Below are 18,100 nucleotides of genomic sequence, written 5' to 3'. Positions count from 1 at the left end.
TCTTCAGTACTGTTACTTGACTGTGTGTGTGTGTTTGTGTGTGTGTGTTCATGCCTACCAAGGTAAGATTTTGCGAGCTGGTAGCTGGATACGGAGACAGAGGAGCGGCTGGTTTCTGAAAATGCCTCTGTGGCGATGGCAAACAGCTCCTTTTTTTTCTCTGTGGTGCAGTTGGACACATCAAGGGCGTCGGCCTCCCTGTTAGGTGAGAGATGAGAAACACAGCAGTAAAGATGTAGATTATTATCTACTAGAAATGGTGCAAACCTTCAACACGGCTGCTCATTTAAAACCTCAGTGTCAAACCCCTTCTATATATCTTGCAAGGATTCCTTTTTTCTTCACTTATGCTGCTCACAAACAAAATTGATGGAGGAATTCATTCAATAAATTAAAAATACTGTCATTTTCTGAGGATTTCAACTCCTGGGAGACCAAATCCAGTTCACTTGCAGTTGTAACCTGGTTTTGTACATTGATGATTGGATTTATACTGGTGTAAGAATCACATGTGCCATGGCTCTGACTTCTTACTTGAGGCTTTGTTGGGAGATATTCTTCAAAGCGTCCACGTCCAGAGCGCACAGGTTGGTTCCTCCGATGGCATTGAGCTCTACGCTGCCGAGTTCGTTCCCTACGACACTCAGATACTTAGAGATGATGACTTTAGCCTGGGTGAGAACAAACACACATTCATGAGAACAACACACAAGCATATGCAGTACCCAACATGCACAGAAAAACACATGATTAATCAAGTACTTGTTTGGTCCATAAAATGTTGAAAAAAGTTCCTCATTGTTTTCCAAACCTCGAAATGACGATCTTCTCAAATGTCTTACAAAATGTATCAGTTTTAATGATTTGGAGCAAAGAAACCAGACAATAATCACATTTAATTATGCAGGATTTTTTTATAATAAATTGTAGTTTTTTTTGCCACAATCACAATAAAATTAGACTTTCTTTTTGCTGTCTGTTATATACTTTATGTGTGTTGTCTTGTCTGGGTTTAACAATTTCTGGCACTTTTTAAATATCAAATATCTCCTTTTGTTCGTTCCGCTTTAACATCAATTCTTTCATTTTGAGTCGCTTACTTAAGATCTCTTTGAAAATATACATAGATAACATAGAGGACAATGGACAACAGAAAATTCAGAAAGCTTGTTTTAATCATCATCACTGCAGCCCTAATACGCACAACACAGTTGATTTGTTTGTCAGTTTACTCACCATGCTCGGGTCCCATTTCCCGTCGGACGAGTCCATCAAAGTGGAGAGAGTATCGATCTGAGTGATCGTCCATTTGTTTATTTGAGCAACGTCGGCCTCACGCGACACTGGGCCTAAGACCTGAACCTGGTCTTCTGGGATGGAAGCGCTGGAAGCGTAAGCCTAAAAAAATAATAAATATGTGACAATCAGTGAGCAGACGTCAGACGTTTTCTGTAAGAATACTAATACAAAAAAACACATCATGTAACATGTGGTGAAACACAATGTAATAGATACCTGAAGATACCTCAGAGGATTTTCAGATTTTAAAGTGAGCTCCGTTTAAGACAAAATTGTCATTTTCATTTTGAAAATCTATGTATTTTTTTTTTTAGCTGATCAGTGAACATTTTTCTTTGGTTCCTTTATGCGAACAATCTTATTTAAATTAAAAGTACTAAAGTGCCTGGACAAAACAATCATGTAGACACTTTCATGTTCTCATGTTATTGCTGCGATTCAGTCATGTGATCAACAAACCTGTTGATCAACTAACATTTCACTTCTCAGTTTCCATGCACAGGGGTTAGTCTCTCTCTTACAAAAAACCAAACTGGTTTCTCACCATTTCTCTATGTTGCACATGACATGCCATCAAAGGTTGAATGTGACAATCTAAAAATCTAAACTGATCAGTTGTTCAAACGAAAAGCTTTAACAGATAAAACTGTATCAGTTTAACTGTTAAAACTGTATCAGTTTAACTGTTAATGTATGGTGAAATTATAAAAAAAGGACAGGACAAGATATTATTTGTGTACATACTCAGTATTAGCATCATTACCCATAATCCGGCCCGGTCCAGCCCAGATCAAAGTGTATTATCTGTTATAGTATCCGTTTTGCTTTGCCATTAAATCGAGCACTTGCCAACCAATGACGGCTCCCATCACTAACCTCGTGCAGCTTGCTGAGTACAATCTGGAGGTATTCCTGCTCGTCCACCTTTTCAGCGATGGCAGCCAAGTTGTCTTTAACCGTCGTGGCGCTGAGGCAGCAGTTGAACTGGGCCACCTCGAAGTAATCGAAGGGGAACGTCTCATCGCTGATTGTCACCTGAGTGATGCTTCCCACAGTGCACTCATCGGCTGAAATACGAGGCAAAAACAGTTAGTAAAGTTTGTAACTTTTCAAATGCCCACACCTTCTGGTTATGCTCAAATCTACCCGGATATTGGAAGAACGCTGTCGACAACTTAAAGCCCAGAAAGGGCTGCAAAAGTGATGCCATGGTTGCTCTGTTTCTAGTGGACAGGTATGGTAATAACTTTAAGTCTTTGTGATCTTTTGAGAGTATTTTCTGGTTTTTCAGCATCACGTTGTCATTTGAACAAGTATCCATAGCATAAAGGATTGGCCTTGCCTCGGCACGGCTCGACTCTACACGGTTTAGTTGGTTTTCCATTACAATATAGTATCTCCACAACTTGGAGGGAGTCATCACTGCACGGCTGCGTAAAACTGCCATGGCTTGTAAAGCAGTTTTTTTCAGTTTAACTGAATCATTAGAACCTAGTTAATTAAAAAGATTAGTTCAGTACATCCTCCATGACCGGAGCACAGACTTCCAGTCTTCCATAGTCACTGGACTGAAATACAGTGGCAGGGTTTGTGATGCCGCACGCGGTCGTGATCGCGATCAGCAGTGCTGTTGCTAATTACACCAGACTCCTCTGTTAAATATTGAGATTTTAGACATTGCCCTGCTAATTGTTGGAGTTTTTAGTTTTGAGGATTGTTAAGTCTTCTTGATTCTTGTGTCAGATGTCGCGCTCATGCTCTTCCTGTGACGGCACTCTGACCAATCAGTAGCCGGCAGTCTCACAACGTCACACATAGTATTGGCACAGCTCACTTGGAAGCTCGCCAGAGCAGGTACTACAAAAGTACCAGGTAATATCGCTAGTGGAAAAGCAAAATACTGTAACTGTGCCATGCCGAGGCGAGTTGAGTCATGCTAGTGGAAAGGTGTTAGAGACCACAGATTGTTTTGGTAATTACTCATATATCCACAGGGGGCAGTAGAGCTTCCACACTGGCATTTTAAAATAGGAAAATCATAATGAACAAAAATTTAGGGGGAAGATGAGACAAGAGAGAGAGAATAAACTTACCAATAGATCGCTTTGACTTCTTTCTAAGCGATTGTCGCATTGCTCTCCTGAACTTCCTCCTCTTCCTTCTGTCCACACCACTTCTCTTGAGATATCTCCGGAAATACTTCAAAAATTCGCGCTTCGTTTTCTGCTCACAGGAATAAATCAAAACCATGAAGTCTCAAACCCCCCCAAACATCAACCTCAGTCCATCACTAAAGAGATCAGGAGATGCTCACCCTGTCAAATTGGTCATAGAACGTTGACGTCATGTACAGCGGTAACATATCCAGGTCTTCCAGAGTCTGTCTATCCCACGTTGATGGTTCTCTGGTTCATGAAAAACAAGTTTAGACGGGACCTCAAAGGTTCCTGATTTAAAAGCTGAAACGAGTTTAAAAGCTGAGATTGCTGCTGTGGACATACCCGTATGGAGTTTTCCCGCTCAGCAGCAGAGTCTGAGCCGAAGATGCTTGAGAGTCAGTGAGGTCTGAGCAGGTCTTGAGGATTTCCAAGATATACGGGTCAGAATCCTCAATGTAAGATGGGTCCACATAGCAGCACATGTTTCCCAGCAACCGTATGTTATCCTCACTCAAGCTGGTGTCTGTTACACCCTGAGAAAATAAAAGTGAGAAGAGCATTACACCATTGACAAACTGCGTTTTATATAGTAATAATAATACTAGTAATAACAGTCATAACAATAAATATGTGTGCTGATTTTTTAGTTAGGGTATAATTTAGCCCTAATCTTAAATTAGCAATTAAAAGTTGAGTTAAAATGTGGTGTTCTGAATTCACAGATTTATTGTCCCTTGACTCATTTCAGTTTCAAATCTGTGGATTTAAGATTATTTTCGACTTTATATGTTAAATAACTACGAATGCAAAAAAATGTTGATGACTAAATAACAAATGTGATCATCAATTAATCATTTTGAGGTTGTTTTTTGAAAATAAAAAGGTTCTCTGATTACCTTTTTTTCTCTTCTGATAGTACACTGAATTTGTTTGGTTTGTGGACAAAACAAGACATTTTTGACCATTTTCTGATAATCTAGAGATTAACTGAATGGTTGACAGCTAAGAAAATGCCTAGACTCACTTACAATTTTATTTTAAAGTTTAAAGTTGCTTAGTGTAACTTTAAACTCCCTCAGGAAACTGGCTTCTATGTAATACAAAATGTTGTTTTGGTGTAAAACTGGTTTTAATGGGACTCACCAGGCAGCTCTTGGCATTATTTAACAGATTAGTACGTTTGTAGCTGAGGTCGTTGGAGAAGACAGAGAAGTCTGCATCTGATAGTTGTCCGAAATAAGACCTGCAGCTGCTCTGAGGCACCTGAGAGTAACTGTAGGGAGACACAACAACAACAAAAGAAAGAAACAGTAACTAATATGAATTACAGCACACATTTTTTTTTTTTTACCTTACAAATAAATAGTAACTCACTCATAGTACAAAAGCACATCACTAGGATATTGGTCGAAGCTGGTGGCGTCGGACTCTCCTTTAATGTAGTTGTACATGCACGTCAGCTTTGGAGAAATAAACACAAAGTCAGAGTCTCTCCTTCGTGAAAAAATATTTCTCACTTGGCAAACCATTTCTATGTCACTGTCTCAGTCAGTACAACTTAAGATACACATAGGGATGACTGCTTCAGTTTTTTAGAGTCTTCAGAGTACATTAAAACCGATTGTTTTAAAATCTACATGTTACATCTGGTTTACAGATGCGAGCTATACGCCTACTAGACAAATGTATGAATACAAGAGCGCATGTGTGCATGTTTCTAATTCTGCTTGATAGGTTAGTCATTTAGTTGAATTACGGAGAAGCCAGACTAATTCACTTTCACAAATATTTTAAGGCTCCCCCATTATAACGCCACACCTCCTTTTGGGCAACCGCTTTCTTCAGCAACTTACTAATAACCTTTCTCAACTAAAAGTCTAAACCAGGCCATAATCTAAAGCTAATTCCAACCCTAACATCTTTTATCTAGAGATGTGGAAAAAGTTTATATGGAAATGGTCCTTATCGCACACGCACACACACCTTCTCTCAATCTCTCACCTGTGTCTCCGTCAGTTTGACCTTCTTCTTGCCTTTCCTCCGACAGGCTTTGACCAGTTTCTTAATCTGCACCTTTTTAATGGTCCTTACTCCAGTACAGGTGAACCCTTGTAATACAGAGGATGACAAGCTACACACACACACACACACACACACACGTACACACTGTATGTTACTGTGTGATCAATGTAAAAATCCATACTTTTGTGACATTTGTGGGATGAAACTTCTTAATGACTCACTTGTTTGCACCTCCCAACTCTGTGGTCGCATCCTCCACAGCTAAGACATCGAAGAACAGCTCAGCCTGTTAGAAAACATACAACATATGTAATGACACACACAGAGCAGGTGTACAAAAGTGTGTATTTCACTGTTGCGTCCTCCAACCTGCTGATGTTTCCATTTCTTCTTGTTGACCATTCTGATCACGCTGGTACTGGTGAAGCTCAGCAGCTGAGTTCGAGGGATCTCGGTGGCCATTTCATCTGGGACGTTCACCATCAAGGCCTCGCTGTTACTGTTCACTGATATGATCTGAAAGGAGACGGTTGAGGCACTTCATCACACTCTTTACCTTTGCACAAACTGGACTCATATACTGTCAGCGATATGCCACATAATTCGGGTATAATGGTTTCTTAATAGAAAGGAAAGAACAAGATGAGAAACTCCAAATTTGATTAGCACACACGTTTTATTCATACTATTTCATTGGGAGCCAACCGGTCAAAGTCAGCCATAAGATTCTGTGTAGACATTTTGCAAACTGAAGTTCAGAGATGTCACCAGCAACCAGGCTCCTACTCAGTGTTGTAATGTAATGTTACTTTGTTATTTATATTATTAGCAACTTCTACTTATACTCCACTACATTTCCCCTAACTATCTTTGTTACTCGTTACTACGAGATAAAATCAGAAGAAGAGTTGGTAATGGTCTGTATTTATATAGAGCTTTTCTAGTCTTCATGAGCTGCTTTACACTATAGCTTTGCCATTCACACATTCACACATCTTTCATACCCATTCACTTGCAATAAATTAATATCAGAAAACTACTTTCGTTACTTAAACACAGTAAATGTTATATACTTTAAGACTTTTACTAAAGTTATATTATAAAACGTGACTTCAACTTCTACTTCTACCAAGGTCATTTTCTGGTAACATACTCAAGTATCCCTTTAAGGTACTTTGTACGAGAATGCTCCTACAGGAACGATATCAGCAGGATGTTTAATTTCCCTGCCCCTAAAGTATCAGTAAGTGTGCTGCTGCTATATTTTTCATTTATTCTATGTCAAACAAAAATGCAGATGTGCACTGATCAGTCAATCAGAAATCCTGCTGCAGAAAGGTGACAGACATACCTGCTTAACAAAAATCAACTGGATGATTCGTGGAGTTGACATCAAGTGCGTCAGGAATGTTGGGTTTTCAGCTGCATTGACAAGCTGCGTGCCATTGATGCGGCCAAACATAGAGGCAGGGACACCCACGATGAGGGAGCCCAGCTTCAGCAGTGATGAAGAGCCAGTGATCTGGTTTGAGGAGGATGAAGATGTGATGATGAGGCTTGCATTGCCCTCAAACATGACATGAGCCTTTCAAATCAAAATCAGGCTCCAGTAAAACATACAGTAACAGACAGACAGACAGACAATTACCTCAAATTTTCCAGAGGACATGATAGAAGCAATAATGGCCCTGGCCTGACCTTCGTTCCAGCCGTTCACAGTGCTGAGAACGGACAGAGAATCAACTAGATCATCGGGCTTTATTGTGTGGATCTGGCCTGTGGACAGACCGCTGCTTTCTGTGCCGAGGGCAGTAATGGCTGTGGCATCTATGCTGTCACCAAGGTTACCTGCCAGTGCTGAAGAAACCTATAATTCAAGTAGAAAAAACATGTTGAGTCTTGGAGAGCATTTTGGAGAACAAAGGTCCGATACAGATCTGTAAGTGATAGCCGTTCTGACTGTGTGATTCATATATATACATAGTTGTAATATTGTATATTCTATTCTTTTATTCTACACAGGTGTATGCTGATGTTATATGCCTGATGCCTCATGCTGCTGTAACAGAACAATTTCCCAGTCTGGGATCAATAAAATTCATCCATCCATCTCTCTAAAAAATACACGTGTGTGTGACAGACAGAGGAGGGAGGGGGAGGGGGAGCAGGAGAAGGAGCTGAGGGAATCAAACCTCTTATCACAAATTATGACATCTGGATTCAAATTTCATACATCAGGACACTGATTTGAGTGAGCAACATGATAAATTGCTATATAAATGAGGAGGGAGAAAATGATTAATAACAGATGGTGGAAAACAACTCCAATCCTGTTTGAATGTTGTTGTTTTTACCTGTGGATCCAGGTCTGTACAGACTGTGGTCAGATTGTACAACATTATCAAAGTCTCTTCTTCATTCAGCTGACTGAAGGACGGTCCAGGAGCGACACACCGGCACACCAGAGGCAGACTGAAAGAGAGAGGGGACGGAAATGGCTCGGCATAAAATACAGTAAATACAGCTATATACGCAGGGTGTCACCCGTTTACACTCACAACAAGGGATTAAAGTTGCTGTCCTGCAGATAAACCAGCTCGGTGTAGTAGTTGGTGAGGTTAAGAGATAAGGTGGAGTGGTTGAGGAGGGCAATATTCAAAGGGTTCACTGTGAACACCTGGATCACCTGCAGAGAGGAGGGAAGAATGTGAATGCGCATGAGTTTGTCTGTAGCTGACACATTAACACACCATCAGAAATAAAAAAAAAAATATTCAGCACCTCAGATGATCCAAATGTCTGCAAATCCTCCAGTGTGAGGAAAAGCATGAACTGGCCGATGTACTCGGCAAACCAGGCTGTCGAGTTTAGCTCTGGGTCAGCGGAGTTGTAACACCTTGGCACCGTTGCTATGATAACAACATATGAATGATTAATTTATACGAACTGAATATACAGAATCTGAATAATGTCACTTTAGAAAAATTATTTAATTCAACTTTGAATATGAAAATTGCTTATTTACACCTCATATTGACTATTCTATACTATACTACAAATACATTGCAATACATTTTGCTAATACGTTATAATGTGTCATCTGAATGTTTTCATGTAAGAATTTTTTAAATCAGTTGAAAAATGTAGAAGGTATGGAGCCCCAGAAGGGACATTTAAGGCAGAAGAAAGAAGAAGAAAATTGCTTGCAATCCTTTTTTTCCTACGAAGATGGAGACAGCGACAAAATTGGGATAATGATATAATAAAAAAAGATAACAGACAAACAATAGTTTGATTATTAGTTATGTTATTTTTTCAGTAAGTACTTAGCTGATTTAAGTGTTACTAAACACACCACTTCACTTTATTTGAGACAATATTGCACCAGTGGTGTACAACACTGGTTGTGGGTTAACTTTTCTTGTACTGTTGCTACATTTATTTCTACCGTTTCATTATATTTATGCGCATTTAATGTTTTTGCTGCCTCTATTTACGTTATATTATCTGGCTTGTTCTGAAAAGCATCTCTCTGACCTGAGGTGAGATACGTCCTGATGCTGTCAAACACATCTGGTCTCTTGAAGTCCACAGAAGTGTAGTTGTATACACCAAGAAGTGAAACACTGAAACAACAAACAGACAATAAAACACATTTTACATGACGATGGGGCAGGTAGACAGATATTGTATTATGGCAACTTTCCCTTGAATTCCTTCGTATTAAAATCTTAATATAAAATACAGAATATGAACGTATATAGGTATTTTGAAATAAAAAAAAAGGGCAGGAGAACAAAAGAAAAAATAAGGTAAGATTTAGTGGATTCAAGAGATATGACAACAGCATAAACAGATAATAACATATGATGGGACCCTAAAGAACAGTTAAATGTCCTGTAGTGGAACACGCAAGTGTTACACAGTTAGAAAAATAAATACGTTTTTTTTTTTTTATGATATTTTTCCTGTTATTGACGTAAAAAAAACACAAAACAAAAACAGGCATGCATGCATACAGCTTTTGGAAGGCCAGGCAGCTGGAGTTGTAAGTGACGTTGGGGCTGATCAGATCTTTTGTGAGGAAGCCCATGTAGTTAGGGAGACTTTGGTCAAACCAAGCGTTGACTTCTGAACTCTCCGAACTCTCAAGAGCCATTGGCCAGACGCAAGGCAGCGTGGACTGCCCCACGGCCTCTGGGAGAGACTCCTGTAGAAGATAAACATATTAATGAGGTAATAAAAAGAGCAATGTGTATGAACTTTTTTGTGTTTTTGTGTGTGTGGGACATACAGTCTCGAGGAAGGCTGGCGTCTGCTTGTAGTTGTTGTAGAGAACGCAGAGCTGAGCATCGTCATCGACGACATCAGGGCGACGGAGGAAAGCTCCAAGATCTGACGGAGGCATGGAGTTCACCAACTAGAAGAACCACAAAACACATTCTTAAATATTTGTTTTCTAAATGATTGGTCACATGCCTCTCTTATATCTTGACACACACCTGAGGCATTCGGTCGTGAGGCATGAGTAACAGCAAGGTAGTCAGGTTGGGGAACTGAAATCCCATGAATGTGTGCTCCAGGAAACCATAAAAACTTTGGTTGTGGCTGTCACCATAACAGCGAAGAGGAACTGGTCCTTTATTAAGAGAAAGGGAAAAAGCCCAGGTGAGTGGGGACCCTTGACACTCTTTGACAGCACAGCAGTGTGTGTCATGAAAGGAACAGGGTAAAAAAAAAAATCCTTTCAGTGGGAATTGTTTACCTGTGAGCTGTTGAACGATGTCGTTGTGGATTTCTTCCTTTGCCTCACCACTGAGAGATGACATTGTTGAATTTAGCTCCTCCACTCTGAAAAACAAATGAAAAACTAAATTTAGTGGGGTCCAGTAAAGTAAAGTCAAAATTCACTCATACACCTTAACAAAATAAATCACACAAATACAAAACAAAGTTTGTTGGTTTCACTGGTTTCACTGGGAAATATTTGAACTGGAGCAAAAAAACAATAGTGAACTACTATGAACCCTGAAACTCCGGAAGCTAAATGGAACTCAGCCAAATCTATTTGATTATTAACACCTGTGATTTTCCTACTGTGACCTGTCAAAATGGCTGCTGTGTGGCTCATTAACCATTATCACTCTCCTCGTGACCACCTCATGACTACATGACGACATGACTACATACCCCTGCTGCTCCAGACTGCAGTTCCTTCCCGTCAGTATTTTGAAAAATGGTGCAACATGGCCGGGTGACAGGTCGAAGAGCAGGGGGCGAAGCCGGTTGTGGAGCCACAGTATCACGGTGGAGTCGCTCACAGAGGGATCTGAGAGGTTTGCTCTGTCAAACACAACTTGAAGCATGGCTGATCTCACCACAGAGGGGAACAAGTGTTCATTACCCTGCAGAAAAGACAGAAGGACAAGTTTATTGAGAGTGTGCCGATACTTGCTGGTCAGTTGGAGTATATGAATACCTTACGATACATTATACCAAAGATAATCAGATAAGCAATGGTTTAAACTTAAATATAAGGGGGTGGACTGATTAATGTATAAGGGATCGACAGGAGGAGGAGCTGTGGTCTGGATAAAATCATCCACTGCTAAATGTGGACAAGACCAGAGAAATTGTTGTTGATTGGTTTACTCAGTTCCATCCAAATAAGTTATTATCTGAGACACACACTCACCATAATGGCAGGTGAATATGCATCAAAGAAGGCGGAGAGTTCATGGCTGGGGACATAGTTCATCAACATGTCAACCTGTGCAGAAGAGGTGAGCTGGCCAGGTGTGGAAGACACCTCGGCGAGCTGTCTGACCGTCAGCTCTGGCAGCGCCTCCATCTGTACGGACACAGACAACACAGCTTGTCAATACAGTGAATAAAGGAACATTCAGAAAATAAGCAACAGGGTGAAACATAGTATACCGCTGAGAATTTGGGGTGGAGCATCTGAAGGTCATGGGTGGAAACAAGGACAGAAAAACCTCCGAAGTTCTTCTGCAGCCAGTCCCCAGAGTTGTTAGTGTTGAAACTGCAGCCGGGGTCTAAACCAAAAAAATCAAATAATCAGTTACTTTTTTGACTCATGGAAAAAAAGTCTAAATGAACATGACATTAAAACATCAAAGCAATTGCCATTACATTTTGTATAGATAATTATGGTCTTGTGAATCACTACAGAGATTTTTGTACCTCAACACCACAACTTTATAGGAAGCACCTACCAGCAGTGAAATTCTTGGTCAGGAAAACATGTATGAAGTGTGTGTAGACAAACATCTGCGTGGCGAGGGTCATGTGTGGCTGGGCGTGACTCAAAATCTGCACACTGAGATTAAAAATGAGTTAAAAAAGGGTCACACGTGTGACAGATGCTTTGCCTTCACAAGTGAGAGAAGGTGACGGGAGGCTTACATGTGTTGGTAGGTGCTGCAGTTCAATGCCTTTGTGGCGATACATGACAGGAAGTCAGCGGAAACGGCGGGCAGGAACGGGAGAAGCCGTCCGTTGAACCACTGCTGGATGAAGACAGGATCATTGAAGCTGACGACGTTGAAGGTGTCCAGTCGTAATTCGCGTATCGCGTCCAGAATCTTTGGCAGAGCAGGATTTTTGGGGTCCAAAGTCTACAAGAGATCATATAACTTCATTTCAATTCAGAACTTTTAGCAATAATTTTGTCACAGAAACCAAAACTGAGAAAAAATGGGTTCCAGTGTGGCTGGGGTCAATTTAGAGTTTCCAATTAACAATGAACAATGGGGATTGTGTACGTTGCTCAGGGGCACCCCAGCCCTTGATCTAGCAGGGACCCTTCGGTCACAATAATTACTATTATTATATTTTTTATTTAACCTTTATTTATTCAGGTTATCCCATTGAGACACGGGGTATTATATCCAAGAAAGACCTGTAACTAATTACAGATCAATAATAATTACATTACATTACATTACAATAATTACTAATAACTATATGATATGTCAGTATATGGATACTTGCTATACATGCATCAAAATCTTTTTACCTCGCTGGCAAGAAGATCCAAAGCTCCATCCAGCACATGAGAGGTTTTAGAGAGGAGCAGCTTCCAGGCGGCTATGGATCCGCTGGAGTCGGACGACCTGTTACACATCAGCATCGCAGCCACATCCTGCGCTGTTAACGCCAACAGCTGTGTGAAGAACGAGCAGGATGACAGCAGGTGAGAAAATACACCAACCCACCATTTTAGGACCTGTCGTTGTTCTTAAAGTGTTTCTGCTGTCTTACTGAGGCACAAGCAAACTCCTCGATCGCAAAGTCACACATTTTTCCGCTCACGTTCCAACTGTCGAGGTGGAGCTGCAGCGCTGCGCTGTGATTTCAAAATAAAATAGATTTATTTATTTTTTTGCCATTGCTTAATACATAATAGACGATGCAAGTGAATATTTTATAAAGCTCACCTGTTCACTCCAACACATATGTCTGTTTCTGTGAGAAAACAACAACATAATAATTCATGTTGATTATATTTTTTTAATTAATTGAGTGTTTTATAAAAAAACACATACACATATTTTCAAGCAGAGCGACAACTTACCATTTGTCATGGTGACATTGCACTGTGAGGGCAGATTGAAATAGTTATGTAGCACTATGTTACCAGAACATATTATATGATACAATGTAAAATAATGTTCAAACTAAATAAGCCAAAATAATATATACTTACATTTCCTTTGTATATGATGCAACCTATAGCAAAACAATAAAACAGATTAATGCCACAATTACTTAAAGCTATTGCTCAGGAAATGCATTTTAAAATGCATTTTTATAATCATTTTATTGAAAAACGTTTTTAGTTCAGACTTTAATAATGGATATAGTGGGTTATATACACAGTGTCTATTGAGTGAAAAGCGTGATACACTGGATTAGGACATTTTTCAGTCCATTCAGAATTTCTGGATATTTCATACTTTCCAAAATGTTCAACTTTTTTCAAAGAAAATGTCTTGAACTGAAACACAATTCTACTACTTACTGGTTATACGTACTTCAATGTGTGCATTAAAACTTTAAAACATTCACAAAAACTTGGGACTTTCATCCTTCAATTAAGTTCTTTCATGGTCTATACAGATTTCTAACAGTTACTGTACTCCTATCCATGACATTGGTGTGTATTGCGTGGAAAGTTTCACTTGAACTTGCTCTCTAGTTCACAGACTACTCTTCATACGTGATTTTCTACCAGAACATTCTACCATCCAACTTCTCAACATAAACTAACCTCTCAAACTCTTGTACAAAGGTGCCCATATAAATAAAGCTGTAAATTCTCATCCATTTCCAACAAAAAAAAACACCAGAGTCTTCAGGCCGAGACTTCTGACACTAGCAGAGAAGACATTTTAGGCACCTTGAAGTACAGACTTTACAGTGCTACTTTACAATGAGTCGTTTGGAAGGTGCATTCTGTGCCCTCTGTGTATTTTTAATGGACCTGCTCTGTATCTCATGAGGTGCCATCACTATAGCAACCACTAAATACAGGTACCACACAGGTCAGGTAAACACACACATGAAGTGACAGATCATATTTAGCCTTGTCTTCCTCTGCAATTGTCTTGTTCATATCGCAGTATTGTTTTTTATTAGTTATTTAGTCCCATGTCTGTGTTATACAGTCAGATGTATGAAAACTTTTCAAAATTGTTTATGTCATTATTATTTTCTCACCTGGTGGCATGTGCTGGAATAAGACATTCTTGCTGTGGCTGATATTTGAAGCTAGAGAAAGAGGAACTTGAACCATGGCCAGGTCCATTCTGGTAAACCTGGAAGATCGAAGCATGTGTAATTAACACCACAATGTAACAGACGCACCTTTTTATTTTGTATGATCACAAATACACGTAAACATATTGCACTTTGACAAGGACTTACAGTATTTTGTATGCGGAACATGAAAGGTTTGCCTTGAAACACAGAAAAGAAAGATGCTTACTTTAAACAAACAGTGTAAAAGTGAAACTCACAAACTTAGACTAAGATCTTTACACTAATAACCTGTGGAAGGAGCATGGTGAGGTAGAACAGAAATTCGGGAAGCTTCTTTTGCTCAGGAGGCTCAGTTAGGTGATTAAACACCATATCAACAATGGTGTTTTGATCCGGAAGGTTAGGATGACTCAACACCAGCAGCTCCACACTCTGTTTTGGAGTCAAGAGTCCTAAGTCCTCCAGCTAAGCGAAAATTAAAGGAAGGAAGAAAAAATAGATCACAGCTTAATATAATAACGTAATATCAGGACAGGGTGAGTATTTAAAATTCTGTTGTCTGCAAAACTGAAATCTCACAGGGTTGAAGTGTGGGTTCAGATACAGTAGCTCCTCAACAGACAATGACATTGAAAATGGGCCGAGATTCTTCATGAGCCACTCTGCACTTGAATTGGAGCCATTCACACAGCCTAGATCTGGAGCATGTTGTGGGGATAAAGAGATTATCTGCTGAAGCTAACACATTGTTTTCAAGAATATGAAATGGATCAATGGTCACAGCATCGTGTTTGTTCATATTTTTTAACTCAGCGAGTACCTGAGTGTGGTTGTGACAGGAAGGGGATGATGAAACTCATCAAGACCACGTTCTTCTGTTTTACAGACATGTACTCAGAGTGGTGGATGAACCCCTGCAGTCTGAAAATTAAAACACAGAACAGAACAGAAATCAGGATGTTTTCATCTGGAGGTTGAGCTGACATCACACATTGAAACATAATGTGTTGGATTGAAGGAAAAAGGAGAAATATTGGTAGAAGGTTAGGTTAGTCAGTTTTCACTTTAGGTCCCTCAGTTTCAGGGTGCGTGCTAGTTCCCTGTCATGCCGTCCTGATTTACATTAACTGAGCACAGCCATCTTTGGTGTGATTAATAATACCTGTCCTTTTACTGTTAAAATGTCAAAATGGCTGCCGTGCAAAGGACCAATTTACTTCCACTTAAGGAAAGAGAGAAACCAGCTAAAAAGAAGATATCTCTCATCCTCCACTTTCTTTTCTTCAGATCTACCTTCAAAGCACCACATGTCCAAACAGTGATGTTTCAACAGACTTCGAGGATCCCAAACAAGAAGGGACCTAGTGGCCCACATTGAACCTAACCCCCCTTTGGTAGAAGGCTTGAAGCCTTGCCCTCTCCTTTTCTTTTACTTATCCTAAACTAGGTCACAGCAGCAGCATGCTGAGCAGGGTGTTTCCAGACATCCTTCTCCCCAGTGACACTTTCGAGCTCTTCCTGTGGGATCGTGAGGCGTTCCATGGCCTGTGGGATATGCAGTCCATCTTGTCCCATGTTTCTCAAACTGTTAATATACTAATATATAATATAATATACCAATACTAAGTCCAACAGCTTGAAAACAAGTGCAACATATCCACGTTATCTTGAAAAGGTGGACATTCATGTGTGTACGTGCTGTGTCAGTTACTTACATTTGCTGGTACGACTGACAGCTGAGATTCTTTTGGATCAAACATTGCAGAAACTGTCCTGATGCAGACGGCAGGAACGCACTGAGACGACCAGAAAACCATGTGCTGATCTCACTGCTGTTCATCAGCTGCTCATCAGTCAGCAGTGACACTCTCATCTCTCCAAGTATATCCAAAACCTCTGATGCTGATGGACCCACCATGGTCATTGACTGTGGACAAGGTCAGCTGGTTAAATCTCTATTTGCAAAACATGTCCTTCTGATTTGCCCATTCGGCTATTTGATATATTCACTTCAAAAGAGGATAACAATGTTCATCAGGGTTTTAAAAACTACTCACTGTGTTAGCTATGATGTCCAGAGCTGGGTCCAAGATGAAGGACAGTTTAGTGAGCACCATCTTCCAAACCATTTTAGAGTGGCTGCTGTTTCCAGGCAGGTTACATTTCAGGAGAGACACCAGCTGATGGGCTGTGAAGTTTTCCAGCTGTATGTGGGACACAACACTTGGTCATTTAGTTTTAGCCAAGAGAAGAGTAGTCGCTACTCTGAATCATCCTACGTAGTATCTAAATTTGACTCACCTGTGCACATGCATATGTTTCTAGGGTAAAATTACAGGGGACAGCCATAGAGTACCAAGTATTCAAGTGAGACTCGAGTTCAGAGCTGTAAATACATGTAAAACAAAATCAGTACAGAGACATTTACAACAGTTATGATATTTTCTGGTGTGAATTATAAAATATTTGAATACCTGTCGATTCCTTTGCAGATGAATGAGGCTGTCAAACAATACACGCAAACAAAGAAAAAAATCAAACATCTGAAGAAATCTAATGAAAGATAAAATGATTCTTTACTTAAAGAGCTCTTACCATTGAAGGCGGTTGCTGGACACTGTTAATAACAGATTTAATATGTTTAAAAATTAAATAAATAATGACATCTGTAGGAATTCAACTGAAGGTACAAAATGCTGGCAAAATAAATCAATGGGGCCTCAATAAACTACATATGTATACATAAGTAAATCATGCTAATAAATCTGAGTAAGTAAGTAATCTCACCGTCAGGTTCTTCGGCACACATTCTGTTCAGATGCAAAGAGAAAATCAATCAGTAAGTAAACACTACTGTATCAACAGGAATATTTGCAATTAAAATAAAATTTCAAAGTCTGTATAGTCTGTATTTGTGTTTATCCCCAGTGTGAGAAAGAGAGACTGACCCTCTGGTGCAATGTTCATCAGATCATCTATGCCAGCCCAGACGTGCGGCTCCATGTCATTGTGCACAGATGGTATCACAGCGTACAGTTGCTTAAAACTGACAAGAAAATAACAAAAACAGACATTTAACCAGACGTCAGTGATCATATGATCATCAACACGACACAACCCTTTGATTATGTTACTTTTATAACTAACACATAGATTAAAAAGTAGTTATTAGATATAAATAGTGTGAGATATTATGTTACTTGACTGGGTTGTCTGACATTCTTTACATTTACTGGTTTATCTAACACTGTACATACACTGTGTTGGAGTCCCATCAACATCATGACATTAACAGTGCTTTAGTTACAAAAACAAGTAAGATACAACATTTTATGAAGTAATTAAAATCACTGTGGAAGAAAAATCAAAATTGCTGACAACAGTCATGATTTATACAACTTATCTGAATCTGAAAGTACTCACATGTGTATGTAGACACCACAGGGTGGATCGACCTAAGGAATTAGATATTTCATAGTCAAACACACAGGACAGGTAAAAGTTTGTGGGATGAAAATGATCAAAGCAAAGATTTTACCTCCTTGGCAAGTGGAACCAGGTAGTGTAGGACCTCTGGAAGCTGTTCAGGGTTTGCCTCCAGAAAGTCAAACACACTGTTGATGACAACATGTTTTTCTGGAGGAGTAGGAAGAGGCAACACCATCATCTCTGCCAACTGTTTTGGAGAAAGGAGGCGAAGAACCTCCAGCTGTTCAGGAGACAATACAGTAGAAGAGAGAATGCATTAGTTATTTATTAATTAATTTATTAATTAATGTATTAATTTATTAAACATGTCTCTTCACTTGGATAAAAATAAAGTATGTCTGCACGTT

General features: G+C 39.6%; 1 protein-coding gene across 2 annotated transcripts in view; it reads right to left on the bottom strand.

Moving 5' to 3' along the window:
- Positions 1-18,100, bottom strand: part of LOC131466838 (uncharacterized) — a 35,622-nt gene that overhangs the window by 2,769 nt on the left and 14,753 nt on the right. The window contains exons 28-73 of one of the 2 annotated variants that reach the window (XM_058640354.1): positions 17,803-17,973; positions 17,688-17,719; positions 17,213-17,310; positions 17,052-17,074; positions 16,860-16,881; positions 16,739-16,766; positions 16,566-16,650; positions 16,322-16,468; positions 15,980-16,191; positions 15,085-15,185; positions 14,844-14,962; positions 14,553-14,729; positions 14,430-14,461; positions 14,223-14,320; positions 13,210-13,232; positions 13,078-13,099; positions 12,941-12,968; positions 12,765-12,849; positions 12,520-12,666; positions 11,907-12,118; positions 11,717-11,820; positions 11,418-11,536; positions 11,176-11,331; positions 10,671-10,885; positions 10,246-10,331; positions 9,983-10,119; positions 9,775-9,900; positions 9,500-9,690; positions 9,018-9,106; positions 8,262-8,389; positions 8,039-8,166; positions 7,835-7,952; positions 7,129-7,347; positions 6,832-7,002; positions 5,850-5,996; positions 5,702-5,766; positions 5,460-5,589; positions 4,833-4,918; positions 4,602-4,731; positions 3,801-3,991; positions 3,614-3,704; positions 3,393-3,522; positions 2,176-2,366; positions 1,237-1,398; positions 535-671; positions 59-198 (exon numbers count right to left, since the gene is read on the bottom strand). In XM_058640354.1, coding sequence (XP_058496337.1) covers positions 59-198; positions 535-671; positions 1,237-1,398; positions 2,176-2,366; positions 3,393-3,522; positions 3,614-3,704; positions 3,801-3,991; positions 4,602-4,731; positions 4,833-4,918; positions 5,460-5,589; positions 5,702-5,766; positions 5,850-5,996; positions 6,832-7,002; positions 7,129-7,347; positions 7,835-7,952; positions 8,039-8,166; positions 8,262-8,389; positions 9,018-9,106; positions 9,500-9,690; positions 9,775-9,900; positions 9,983-10,119; positions 10,246-10,331; positions 10,671-10,885; positions 11,176-11,331; positions 11,418-11,536; positions 11,717-11,820; positions 11,907-12,118; positions 12,520-12,666; positions 12,765-12,849; positions 12,941-12,968; positions 13,078-13,099; positions 13,210-13,232; positions 14,223-14,320; positions 14,430-14,461; positions 14,553-14,729; positions 14,844-14,962; positions 15,085-15,185; positions 15,980-16,191; positions 16,322-16,468; positions 16,566-16,650; positions 16,739-16,766; positions 16,860-16,881; positions 17,052-17,074; positions 17,213-17,310; positions 17,688-17,719; positions 17,803-17,973 — 5,449 coding nt within the window. The remainder of the gene's footprint in view (positions 1-58; positions 199-534; positions 672-1,236; positions 1,399-2,175; positions 2,367-3,392; positions 3,523-3,613; positions 3,705-3,800; positions 3,992-4,601; positions 4,732-4,832; positions 4,919-5,459; positions 5,590-5,701; positions 5,767-5,849; positions 5,997-6,831; positions 7,003-7,128; positions 7,348-7,834; positions 7,953-8,038; positions 8,167-8,261; positions 8,390-9,017; positions 9,107-9,499; positions 9,691-9,774; positions 9,901-9,982; positions 10,120-10,245; positions 10,332-10,670; positions 10,886-11,175; positions 11,332-11,417; positions 11,537-11,716; positions 11,821-11,906; positions 12,119-12,519; positions 12,667-12,764; positions 12,850-12,940; positions 12,969-13,077; positions 13,100-13,209; positions 13,233-14,222; positions 14,321-14,429; positions 14,462-14,552; positions 14,730-14,843; positions 14,963-15,084; positions 15,186-15,979; positions 16,192-16,321; positions 16,469-16,565; positions 16,651-16,738; positions 16,767-16,859; positions 16,882-17,051; positions 17,075-17,212; positions 17,311-17,687; positions 17,720-17,802; positions 17,974-18,100) is intronic. The other variant, XM_058640356.1, reaches the window with a different exon arrangement.

The sequence above is a fragment of the Solea solea genome, chromosome 10 (assembly GCF_958295425.1).
Source record: "Solea solea chromosome 10, fSolSol10.1, whole genome shotgun sequence".
Lineage (NCBI taxonomy): Eukaryota > Metazoa > Chordata > Actinopteri > Pleuronectiformes > Soleidae > Solea > Solea solea.
Note: the sequence above shows the minus strand (reverse complement) of the source record. Positions and strands in the feature narration are given on the sequence as shown.